General features: G+C 31.4%; 1 protein-coding gene across 1 annotated transcript in view; it reads left to right on the top strand.

Moving 5' to 3' along the window:
- LOC117177925 (isoleucine--tRNA ligase, cytoplasmic) overlaps positions 1-12,351 on the top strand; it is a 17,392-nt gene extending 5,041 nt beyond the window's left edge. The window contains exon 2 of the mRNA XM_033369038.1: positions 8,606-12,351. Within this exon, the coding sequence (XP_033224929.1) occupies positions 8,606-12,185 (3,580 nt within the window). The 3' untranslated portion in view covers positions 12,186-12,351. The remainder of the gene's footprint in view (positions 1-8,605) is intronic.
- Positions 12,352-13,733: the final 1,382 nt, after the last annotated feature.

The raw sequence follows: 13,733 nt of genomic DNA on the forward strand, positions 1-13,733 counted from the left end.
ACTCGGGATACTTATAAGATACTACCATGATTTTTTCAGATTTTTTGGTCCAAAAATAAATTAGGCCAAAAACCGGCCTTACCGACCCTCCCCCTTTGTTTTACAAAAATCATAAAATTGATAAAAAAATTATGAATTTTGTTGAAATTATTATAAAGTTCCTAATTAACAAAGTTGACTATGAAAAAACGAATTTTGATGTCGACAAATGCCTGATTAGTGTATTTTTTAATTAAATTTGTTTTAAAAAATCATTAGATTTATCAGCTAATTATGAATGTTTGCTCAAATTGTCATGAAGTTCCAAATCGAAAGGACTGATATTGATATTGTCTCAAAATAGTCCGGGAAACTATAACGATTCCAGTTAAATATTCCATCATTTTAGTTAAAAATTTATCTCTGGTTGGAAAATTATTTTTTTTTAGTCGAAAATTCGTCTTTTTGGTAGAATTTAATCTTCTGTGTTGGAAATTCACATTTTTTTTGAAAATTCAATTGCTATAGTTAAAGATTCTTCATTTCAGTTGAAAATTCATTTGTTTGATTCAAAATTAAACGATTCCAGTTGAATATTCATAATTCTGGTTAAAAATAATTATATAATTCATTGAATCATTGCTTTGTTTGAAAATGAAACCATTTTTGTTTAGAAAATTATTATTTCGCTGGTTAGAAATTTTTTTTTTTTAACTCAGCGTATAACTTTTCCAATAAAGTAATCACAAATTTTAGTTAAAAATTCATCTTTCTAATTGAACATTAATTTTTTAAACTGATAATTTGACTTCAATTTTTGGTTGGCCATTTAATTTTTTTATTTGAAAATTCACGTATTTTGTTAATTAATTTTTCAGAAATTTATCTTCATGGTTAAAAATTCATCGTTTTGTTTGAAAATTTCTCTATTCCAGTTAATGATTCAGCATTTTAATTAAAAATTCATGTTTTTGGTTGACAATAAAAAAAACTACTTGGTTGAAAGTTCAAACTGTTTTGTTAAATTAATTTTTTAAACTGAAAATCTAAAATTAAATTATTACCGTAAATACTCATAATTTTAAGTAATAATTCATCTTTTTGGTTAAAAATAAAACTATTTGGTTGAAACTTCGACTGTTTTGTTAAAAATTAATCTATTCCCTTATTTGAAAATTGATTACTTCGGTTGACATTTTTTTGTGTGGAAAGTTTATTTTTAAATAGAAATTCAACTATTGTAACTATTTGGTTGAGAATTCATGTATATTGTTAAAAAATGTAACTTCGAAAGTCAGGAATTTGAAATGGTTCAAATTAGTTAAATATGTACTTAATTTCAAGTATCAGAAGATAAAATAAAAAAATTAAATTTTTTTAAATTCAGAGCCTTTAGATAATGATTAAGTATATTTTTCGTATTATTTAACTATACCATAGTTTTAATATATTTTAGAATATCTTGTAATATAATTTGTCCTTTGCAGAATGATAATAAGTAATTCTAGAATAAGATATTCGGAATCTACCATTTTTTCAATTCTTATATTATGTCATTTGTTCAAAAAAGTTTAAAATTTGGTAAGTTTAAGGAACATAATTGAGACACAGAGAACTATACAAATAGATAAAGCCCACCTTAGTCGAAAATCTTTGTTTATAGTTTCAAGTATGTTAGCTTTTGACATATCGATAAATGTTAGAAATATGTGCAGCAAAAATTTTTATTTATTCAAAAAACGTGGTTAAAGTTGAGGTAGTTATTGAGAAATAATATTATGACAACTGGGTACGGCCTATTTTGTTTTTTATCCCTCTTACTAAACAGAAGTGATCAGGATTAAACTTATGATGTATGTTTGATGTGACGTTTTTTATAATAAAATATCATTTTCAAAGATTTTGAAGTACATATTTTCTAGACTTGAGACATTAAAAATACGCTTTAAAATAATTGTAAATGACAATTAGGTAAAGTCTATTTCATTTTTCCTTCACTCTACTCTAAAAATTAAAAACAAAATATGTATAAAATCTAAAAATATAGCTCATAAGAACCACAAGTCCCTATAGTTTTCTCAGATTTTTCTATTTTAAATCTTATTGTATTTTGAAACGTACATTGCAAAAATATGTATTTTTTAATTTCGTAATTTTGTCATGTTGAGGAACAGTTAACGAGAAAGCTTTATACATCAGCATCACGTATACTTCGAATTTGGTAAATATTTGTTGCTTCATATGAATATTAATAAATTCAGAATAGGTACTATAAATTTACATAAATTTCCTTTAATTTTTGAGATATTTTTGATAAGTTTCAGATAATTTTCAAGAATTCAATTTCCTAAGTTAAATACAATGTATGTAGCTTATTTACTAATTTTGCATCGTAAGTCAAAGTTTCTATGAAAGTAACGCCAGGCCATTTAATTTTTTTTTACTACACTGGAATAAAAAATGAGTTTGCGATATGTACGATATGTCTAAAAAATCGATAATTTTCATTGATTCAACCTGAGAAATAATAAATGAAGAACTAGCCATGGTCAGTGGAGTACTCGAGAAAGTACTTTTCGAGTCCTATCTCTGTATTCCTCAATAATTTGCTTTTTCGAGCGATACATCAATTTAAATTTGAGATAAGGAACAGGGAAAATGAGATGTAAGTTATTAAAAGTAGGTTGAATTTCAGAATGAAATTCAGGCAAGAATTGTATGAGACTATACCATGTAAGAAGGATTGCATTCCAAAAGATTGAAAAGTTTATTCTAAAATTTAATACATTTCAATCAGTTTCAGAAGAGGTAAAAATATGCTCTTTCAGATGATAGGGAAAAAAGAGCAATGCGTGTACTATCTTTTCTGAAGCTTTTAATGTATTGAAATTGAATTTTTTGTTGGGAATATGTCTTCCAAGCTCAATGTGACAGATTTTTTCCCTCAACAACAGCAGAAACAAATCTGCATTGACAATTATTAGAATATAATTAGATTTGAAGTCATTAATTATTAATGTTCTTCCAAAAATAATTGTTATTTGTGTTTGGTTCTCAATATTCTTTATCTTTTTTTAACACAACATTATTAAAAATATCAAGTTCATCGATGAATTAATTTTCTTGTATGATCTTTATATCAACGGATATAAATTAGATATTGTCATGGAAAATAATACTGCAATTTGTAATTTTTTTATTAAGTTCAGTAATTTTTTTTATGGAATTCAAGTCAGCTCCTTATGTTAATTGATTTTCTGAAAATCAAAGTTCTAAATTAATTAAGACGGCGAGATGGCATTGAGATTGAAAAAAATGTCCTTTTATTCGATTCGGAGCCCTAATTATGCTACATAAATGTATATTTTGGATAAGTGATAAAGGGAAACCCGAGTCGAAATATAGGCCCTACTTTGACGCTCCAAGTGGAAGTATTGTCCCTACTTTGCGGCTGTTTATTCTACTAGCTCCTACGTCCACTCCTAAAGATATTTCATTCTATTTTACTTCTGTATAAGCTTCAGTCCATACATTGAAGGTCTTGCCTCTATATTATTGAGTTTTACTTATGTCTCATTTAAAGCTCCATACTCTCCGTAGAATTTTTAAATTCTCTTTGAACGCTCTCAAATTTTAACGCACAAAATATGTGGCCTCGTTGCCTCGACGCATGCGTCCTCGTGACAGATACTTCGTTTTTTTCTCTAAAATTCCATCACCACAGTTTGTGAAAGCAGCAGTTTAATTCGTTTTAAATAATAAATATTTAAGTGATAACATCGAAATGGCTTTAAGAGGAAAGAAGTTTGCCCTAATCTGGTGACTGCAAGCGAAAGGAAAAATGCAAAATAGTGCTCAGATTTTAAAGATAATTAAAAAGAACCCAGATCCAAAACCTCACCAAAAAAGGTATCAAACACACGAGAATAAACGTCAAAAGAAAAAGGTAAGAAAGATTCAAATATTTTGTATTGAGTTTTTTCTGTACCACAAACATAACTCCAAATTAGTTACAACAGATTCTGAAGAAATAGATTTTCCTCTCACACAATTTTCTTTTGAATTGAAGAATCACGAATTTGAATGATTTCAGATTAGAAATGTAGAAAATAGGGCAAGGTCAAAACCTTAAAAATTGCATATTTTGAGATTAGATAATTAAAAATAATGAATAGTTAACAGCGTTCAAAATTAAATGATTAACAATGGCAAACTTTTGAATTTGAATAATTATAATTTCAAAGTGATCAAGATTTGACAATTTAATATTGAAAACTAAATTGAATCTTTCAAAGTTGAAGCTTCTGAAATTCTAGAATTCAGAATTGTTAATGCAGAACATAATTATAATTTGTACTTCAAGCTAATTAGGCGAATTTTTATAAAATCAATGAATGAATTGAAAAAAAACAACATATTTTGCTCTCGAGAAATTCTGCCATTTCAAGTGTAGGTCCCTGCTGATTTCAAATGGATTCGGTTAGCGATAATTGTTATTTATACGTTATTCTCTAAAAAGCTTAAAATAAAAAATTGTTTCTTCAAAATGTCATATTTTTAAACCAATTTATTTCTATATGCCGAGGGGTCAATCACTGCAATCTTCCTGATGCATTCGCTAAATATTGCCATATACGTTTTCTTTCAATATTTATGGTATTCTTGATATTCTGTATAATCTCAAATATTCTTGATATTCCGAAATATCCTGAAATATTCACAAATATTCTGACATATTCCTCTATTTCCCTTTTCGCTCAACAAGTTTTTAAAGATTCCAAATTATTTAAAATGATTTTTAAAAATGCCAAGAAAATTTCAAATAGCTTATGTATTATTGTGTAATTTCAAAATATGTTGAAGCGTTTAAAAGGATTTTCATGAATTTCAAAATAATTTAACGGGATTTAAAAGTTATTTTCAATTAAAAAAGATTAAAGTTTATAAATGAATTTCAAAAGATTTCAAGTAATTTTAAAGAATTTAAAAAGATTTTAGAAGAATTCCAAAAATTACAAGAATTTTCCAGAGATTTTAAAGACTTAAAATAGTTTTTATGAGTTTAAGAGATTTTTAATCATTTTAAGGGATTTTGTGGCATTCCAATCTATTTAATACAGTTTAAAAAGTCTGTAAAAGAATTAAAAATATTACGAAGCATTTTAAATAATTTTAAAACAATTTTAAAGAGTTTAAGGATCTTCATTTAATTTAAAAATACTTTTATGTATTTAAAGAGATTTTTAGGAGTTTCAAGGGATTTAATGGGAGTTATTTGAGTTACATTTTTTTAAAGTTTATAGTCGAATTTCAAAAGATTTCGAATTATTTAAAAGAGTTCAAGATATTTCTAAAGAATTTAAGGGATTTTAAGTGATTTTGAAGAATTTTTAATGAATTTCGGTAGAATTTAAGTGAGTTTTAAGATTTTAAAGTAATTTTAAAATATAAATAATGTTCTTGAATTCTTTAAAGTCCGTTAAATCTTTTAAAATCTTTGGAAATTTGTGGAAATCCTTTAAAATCTATTAAATTACGGGAAATATATATTGCATTTTTTTTAATCTTTTAAAATATCTTAAAATATTTTTGGATTTAATTTAAATCTTGTTTGAGCACATAAAATATACAATTATAATTTGTAATATTTCTAAAATCTAAAATCTTAATACACATATAATTATAAGTGCAGCAATATTTTTTACAAAGTGGGTCACAAAAATTTGCAGACGGTCATGCACAGCTGTAGGTTATATTTCAGATTTTTTTTCATACTTCAAGCTGTAGGCTAGCCGAGAGGCTTTTTAGGTGTTAGGATTGCGAAACTGATAAGTTTCGAACCCTCGCGGCGAATAAAAACTTTCATAGCGTGCGATTATAAATAGTGTAGTGGTTATGTAATAGTAAATCATTGTGTGATTAAACATGTGAACAAAAATATTAGAGTATAATAGTAATGATATAATAATACAAAAGATTAATTTTTTGTGGCGAACAATCGGTTATAATTTTATAGAACTGTTCTCTATAGTTTTGGGACTAGACGATTTTAACTTTTATGAAACTACCCAGCGTACCCTCTACTATAGGATTAGTGCTATAAAATTGAATGGATATTTTTTTCCGTGTGCAAAATAACTTGAAACATTACGCAAATGTTCTTCTTGCTCTAATTTTATTAATTTTTCGTCAAATAATTTTATTATTTACAGGAAGGTAGAGTGTGGAGCGTTAAATTAGAAACAAAAACTAAGCCTCTATTTTGACGCCCCAAATGGAAGATTTGGAAATTTGTGCTGATAAGAGCTCTAAAGTAGGGGCAAAAATCGTATGGGAATATCCTCTACTTTACATCCTTAGCCCCTACAAATATTAGCATGAAGAGTTTCAAAGTAGGGCCTATATTTCGACTCGGGAAAGGATTGATACAACATGAGATTAATTAGAATTGTTCATTTTGCATTTCCATTTTGTACTGGTCGTTAATTGATAGAATTATTATTTATAAATAAATATAGTCAGAACCTAACAATTTCGACATCTCCCAGACTAATGATAAAAATGTATTTAAAAAATCGTAACGATTACGCGTCGGAAACACAGCTGGTTTTCCTCATCAGTTCTTTAATCTTTTGTTAATGTGCTTACTAATAAAATTAGTTGGATAGTCATTATAGATTAACAAATGAAAAAAATACATTTTCTGATATTTTATATTCTATAATAACTATCCAACTAGTATTATTGATAAGCACATTAGCAAAAGATTACAGATCTGACGAGGAAAACCAGCTGTGTTTCCGAAACGTAATCGTTCCGATTTTTTAAAAAAATTTTTGCCATCAGCCTGGAAGATGTCAAAATTACTAGGTTCTTCATATATTTATTTATAAATAAAAATGTTCTCAGAATTATAAAAGAAAACATTTTTTTCTTCTTAAAAATAGAATTATTAATTATTTCTTCTTACACTTGTGTATTAGGGTGGCTCAAAAACGCTTTTTTTTAGAGGGCAACGACCCCCTCAATTTCATTCCACTTGAAGTTTCCCATGTAAAATGCATGGGAAAAAATCACTTTTTTAAGTTTTTGGAGTAATTGGTTAGGGTTTGAAAAAATGTGATGGGAAAGTATGGGTGCCTGTTGAGAATTTTCCAACAAAAAATTTAATGTAACAAACATATGGGTTTGACAACCCTAACACACCATTAAGAGTACCTGAAAACTACCCTTAAAAAATATCAATTCTTCATGAAATCAACATTTTGAGCACTGTCTTATGTTTTTTTAAAATCAAAATTATCAAAATTGGTCTATTGGAATATTTATCATCGTTGGTTAATTAATTTTAAATTATTTAAACAAATGGAATTTGTTTAAATTTTTTTTTCGACAATTTATTATTTTTCCCTTAAAATTATTACCATTAGTCTAATGGAATATTAAATAACATTATTTTATTAATTTTGTATTGTTTAAACAAATGGAATTCGTTTAAATAATTTTGTTTGAAAATTCGTTTTTTCCCTAAAAATGATTACTATTGCTCTAGTGGAATATTAATTACCATTAGTTCATTTATTTTCAATTATTTAAACGAAATGGAATTTGTTTAAATAATTTCGTTTCGATTCATTTAATTAATTCATCAGTAATATTTAAGTAATAATTATTATTTAAAAAAATTAATTGAACAATGTTGGTAAATATTCCACTGAAGAAATATTAATAATTTTTAATTTAAAAATTATTTAAACAAATGCCATTTGTTTAAACAATTGAAAATTAATGAACTAATTTTAATAAATATTCCACTATACCAATAGTAATAATTTTTAAGAAAAAAACTAATTTTTGAAAAAATGTTTTAAAAAATCCTATTTGAATAATAAAAAATATGAACTAATGTTAATAAATATTCCACTAGACTAGTAGTAATAATTTTTAGGGAGAATAACGAATTTTGAAACAAAACAAAAGATTATTTTAACAGATTCCATTGGTTTAAATAATTAAAAATTAATTAACCAATGATAATAAATATTCCATAAGACCCATGCTATTAATTTTAAGTAATAAAAGACGAGAATACAGTGTTCAAAAGGTGAATTTCATGAACAATTGACGTTTTTGGTTTTAGGGGTAGTTTTCAAGTACTCGTGGGAGTGTTTTTGGGGGTGTTAAACCCATATATCAAATAAATGAAATTCTTGGTTGGATAATTCTCTACAGGCCCCCATACTTTCCCGTCACATTTTTTCAAAGCCAAAAAAATTATTCTAAAAACTCAACAAAGTGATTTTTTCCCATGCATTTTACATGGGAAACTTCAATTCAAAAACGGCACCTGTTAAAATAAAAAATAAAAATAAAATTAAAATAGGGAATTTCTTTTTTCGGGTTTGGAATAAAATGGGGGGGGGGGTCGTTGCCCTCTAACATGCAAACAAGTTTTGCCATGCATTTTTGGAACACCCTACTGTGTATATTTAAAAAGTATGAATACTTGTAATAAAGAATGGAATTAATAATCGAAACTTGTATAATTCCTGTGTTTAGGTTCTTCCATTTCAGACCTAAATGAAGCAGTTATTTATTAATAAGAAATTATTTTTCCTCTTTTTAGATATGCCCACCAGAGCGGTTTCCACGTAGAGCGTAGATTCGGCTGGGACACTCATGGACTCCCGGTTGAATTTGAAATCGACAATGCCTTAGGCATCAAAGGCCCAGACGATGTTGCTAAAATGGGGATAGCCAATTACAATCTGGAGTGTAGAAAGATTGTCATGCGCTACGCTGGTGAGTGGGAAAAGATCGTTGGCAGAATTGGTCGTTGGATAGACTTCAAAAATGACTACAAAACCCTCTATCCCTGGTTCATGGAATCCATCTGGTGGATATTCAAAGAGCTTTTCAACAAAGGTCTTGTCTATCAAGGCGTGAAGGTTGTGCCTTATTCAACGGGCTGTAACACACCTCTCTCCAACTTTGAATCGGGCCAGAATTACAAAGACGTCGTCGATCCATCGGTAGTTGTCGCTTTTCCCCTTCTCGACGAGCCAAACGTCTTCATCCTAGCCTGGACAACAACTCCCTGGACTCTACCAAGCAATCTCGCTCTCTGTTGTAATGCTGACTACGAATACGTAGAAGCAGTTGATGCAGCCTCTGGAAAAGTATACATAATCCTAGAATCCAGCCTGGAATTGATCTACAAGTCAAAAGACCTCTATACTATCAGAGGAAAGAGAAAAGGCAGTCAATTAAAAGGAAAAAATTACGAGCCACCCTTTTCCTACTTCAGCGATCTTAGGAAAAAGGGAGCCTTCAGAGTGTTGAACGACAACTACGTTACTGCTGGTTCCGGTACTGGAATTGTTCACCAGGCTCCCTACTTTGGAGAAGACGATTATCGATGTTGTTTAGAGGCGGGAATTATAACAAAAGAACAGGAGATGGTCTGTCCAGTGGATAACTGCGGCTGCTTCACTGATCCTGTTGTTGAATTCAAAGGACTCTACGTGAAGACTGCCGACAAGGAAATCATGAAGTACTTGCAAGCGAAGGAACGACTGGTCCACAGTGGAACAACTAAACACAGTTATCCTTTCTGCTGGCGCTCTGATACTCCCCTGATTTACAAGGCTGTGCCGTCTTGGTTCGTTCGCGTCACACAGATAAAAGACCGTCTTCTCGAGACTTACTCCGAGACCTATTGGGTGCCCGAATATGTCAAGGAAAAGCGATTCGCAAACTGGCTCGAGAATGCCAGAGACTGGGCCATCAGTAGAAATCGCTACTGGGGCAATCCAATTCCACTGTGGATCTCCGAGGACGGGAAAGAGGTAGTCTGTATTGGTAGCATTGGAGAATTGGAGCAACTATCGGGTACAAAGATAACCGACATTCATCGTGAGAGTATCGATCATTTGACAATTCCATCCAAGCGACCTGGACAGCCTCCTTTACGAAGAATTCCAGAAGTTTTTGACTGCTGGTTCGAGTCAGGTTCGATGCCTTACGCCCAGATGCACTATCCTTTCGAGAGAGTGAAGGATTTTGAAGAGAGTTTCCCGGCAGATTTCATCGCCGAGGGAATCGATCAAACCAGGGGATGGTTTTACACTCTACTGGTGATTTCGACAGGACTCTTTGGCAAACCTCCGTTCAAAAATCTAATCGCCAATGGTTTGATCCTGGCATCTGATGGTCAAAAGATGTCAAAGCGAAAGAAGAATTACCCAGATCCTTTGGAGGTTGTTAATAAATACGGCGCTGATGCTTTGAGGCTCTATTTAATCAATTCTCCAGTTGTGAGAGGGGAGAACTTGAGATTCAAGGAAGAAGGTGTCAAAGACATCATCAAAGATGTTTTCCTACCTTGGTACAATGCTTTTAGGTTTCTGATACAGAACATTGAGAGGTACGAGCAGACGGAAGGAGTCCATTTTCAATATCAAGTCATTGAGGATAATTTAACGAGCGATTGTATAAGCGAATGTGAAAATATCATGGACCGGTGGATTCTTTCTTTCACCCAGAGTCTGCTCCAGTTCTTGAAGCAGGAGATGAAGGCCTACAGGCTTTACACCGTTGTTCCTCGATTGATCAAGTTCATCGACAACTTGACCAACTGGTACGTGAGAATGAACAGGAAGCGGATCAAGGGTGACAGTGGTTCCGAGGATTGCAGAAGAGCCTTGAACACCCTCTTTTGTATCGTCTACACAATGACTCGTATAAACGCGCCCTTTACCCCATTCCTCACCGAGTTCATGTTTCAGCGCTTGAGGAAACTACTCCCTGCAACAAAGACTGTCAATGACAGCATTCACTACGAGATGATACCCGATCCTTGCCGCAAACTCATCAACCAGGACATCGAAAAGGCCATTTCCTGCATGCAGACTGTGATTGAACTTGGAAGAATTGTCAGGGATCGAAAGACAATGCCGGTCAAGTACCCTCTACCCGAAATAGTGGTGATCAATCAGGATCAGCGTGTGATCAGCGACATCGTCTCCCTCAAGTCTTACATCCTTGAAGAATTGAATGTGAAGACTCTGACGGTGACGACAGACAAGGAGAAGTACGGCGTGACTCTGAGGGCAGAACCTGATCATAAGAATCTTGGGGCAAGGTTAAAGGGCGAATTCAAATCCGTGATGGCGGCTATAAAGGAACTCTCGGACGAGGAGTTACAAAGGTTTGTGGAGGAGAAGAAAATCGTGGTTCAAGGCCACACGCTCGAGGAACAGGATTTAAGATTGAGTTTTAGCTTCACTGGTCCGGCGGCTGAACAGCTCTCGAAACGGTACGAAGCACATTGCGAGGGCAACGTTTTGATTTTGATGGATGTGTCACCAGATGAGACGATGCAGAATGAAGGATTGGCGAGGGAGATTATCAACAGGGTGCAGAAGCTGAGGAAGAAGGCTCAACTTGTTCCTTCGGACGATGCTGTTGTTTACTACCAAATTAAAGATCAGAGTAGTGCTTTAGCTAAGGTTGTCGTGACTCATAAGGAATTTATCGAAAATACGACAAAAACTTGTCAGAAGGACAGCTCGGAACTTTCGAAAGAAGCTGAGATTATTATTGAGGAGATGCAGAACATCAAAGGTGTGGATATGAATCTTGTCCTTGTTAAGGGAACGTCTTTGCATCAGTTGGCACCTACGAATAAAGTAGATCCTTTTGTGAAATTCGTTAATGTCAAGCTTGTGAATTGTGAGCCCAGGTATGGAGCAAAGAGCGATGTTGGTTCCATATTGTTAGCCGATTCGAAAACTGGTGCTGTTATTTCCTGCAAAGAAATGAGGAAGGCTGTTGAGACTGTTTTTGGGATTCACGGGTTTCATTATGAATTATTCGTCAAGGGAAAACTCATCGACGAAAAGACTGATTTCATTTCTTTGCATGGAGAATTCATTTTTGTAGTTCGTGAAGGCGCTGAAGTAGCAGGTGATTATTGTAAGTTAGTTTTTGGTAGAGAAAGGGCTCCAGTTTGCAAGTTTTTGAATGTAAAGAATGGCAACACAAAGGGGACGATACTTTTAGAAAATCCATTGGGAAGTCACGTTTTGGATGTTGAGGGATTAAAAGATAGACTGATTTCAGTATTTGGAAAATCGAATTTTCCGGTGCCTAAGGTTAAAAAGTCGACCTTGGAATTGAATGGGATTACAATAGAAGCTTACTAAGCGATGACTTTTTGTTAAATTTAATTTTGTATTTATGATAATCAGAATTTTTTTAAATTGAAATAGGTAGGACTCGTGTTCGGAAATTTAATTTGGTAAAGCAGAAACTGTAAATATATTCTGACAGTATTTGAGTAAATAGTTTAATAAAATAATGTATAAATCAGCTCGTTAGTTTTTTCTTACCTTTATTAATCTAGGTACCTTTTTCTGTTCTATAATGTACGATGTTTATTGAATCTGGAGCAAGAGGAAAATCAAGAAAATAATAAATAAGAAGGAAACATATTTTCAGTTGATTGTCTTCTTTGAGAAAGCAAAAAAGTTCATGTATTTAACCTTCAAAGTGCATAAATGGTAAAAATCACGGTAAAGTGCATTGTGGGTTATAAATACCCCAGTGTATTTAATCATGAATTATTTGACCCCTATTGAATATTTTGTCACAATAAATGTATCCGACGTAGTTTAAGGTATCTTTTATAAGGAAGAGTTGATTTTATAGCCGTTTATTTATTTTAAGTTTGTTAAAAAAATTATTGAAAAAAGTGAAAAAATGGGCTTTTTACTTAAACATTCATAACTCACGCAATTTTTATTATTTTACCCTCAAATGTATGACTGTACTTTTGAAATAGTGTTCTTTCATAAAAAAATATTGGAACACGGGTGCTTTCAAAAAAGATATTTATTTTTACAGTTGAAAAGTCAATTTTATGACAAAATGAATCAGATTTTTTGCTTTTAAATCCATTTATTATTATGAAAATTGAGGAACTTTGACATGTAATACTATAAAAAGTCAAGAAATTGAAAAAAGAGATGTATAACTGTATTTTAACAATTATATTTTATTCAACACATCCACAGTCTGCTCCCGCATAAAGCGCTGCCGTAAGCTATAAGCCATCTGCAAAGATTTCAAAACAAAAATTGGCTCCAAAATTACTTTTTCACTCAATAAGTCCTCACCAGGTGTAATGGACCCCACGATTTTTTACGTCCACTTTCAGCAGCTGCTGCTAGTAGACTGACGCTTGACGTAGTATGCTAAACGACTTAACTTACAGTTAGTGTCTCCAACTAAAGCTAGATGGTGACACTCAATTTTTTTGAATTAAGTGTGGTTTATAAGATTTTGAAAATTGCTTGGGGTAACGGACACCCAGAATTCACTTTAAAGGTTAAGGTTGAATAGTAATCTATTTTATCAGGAATAATTTTATGCAAAATAAGCATGGAGAAGATTCACTATTAAAGACAAATTTCCAAACTCTCTTACTTTTCGGCTGATTAGACAAAAATAAAATAAAAAAAGAGTGATAAAAGGGAAATAGTCAACCAAATACGAATCTCATTTTTTCCTTTCTCCGTCCTTCTTATAATACTAGGGAACCAAAAAGTTTCGAGGCTAATTTAGACCTTATCGGGGATTATTTATAGGATAAACTAAAGGTATGAAACATTGCTATACGTGAAAAGAAAATATTTCGAATGATATTAATAATAAATTGATCAATTCTAATATAATCTGTATATTTAGTTAGA

This window comes from Belonocnema kinseyi, chromosome 8 (genome assembly GCF_010883055.1).
Source record: "Belonocnema kinseyi isolate 2016_QV_RU_SX_M_011 chromosome 8, B_treatae_v1, whole genome shotgun sequence".
Taxonomy (NCBI): domain Eukaryota; kingdom Metazoa; phylum Arthropoda; class Insecta; order Hymenoptera; family Cynipidae; genus Belonocnema; species Belonocnema kinseyi.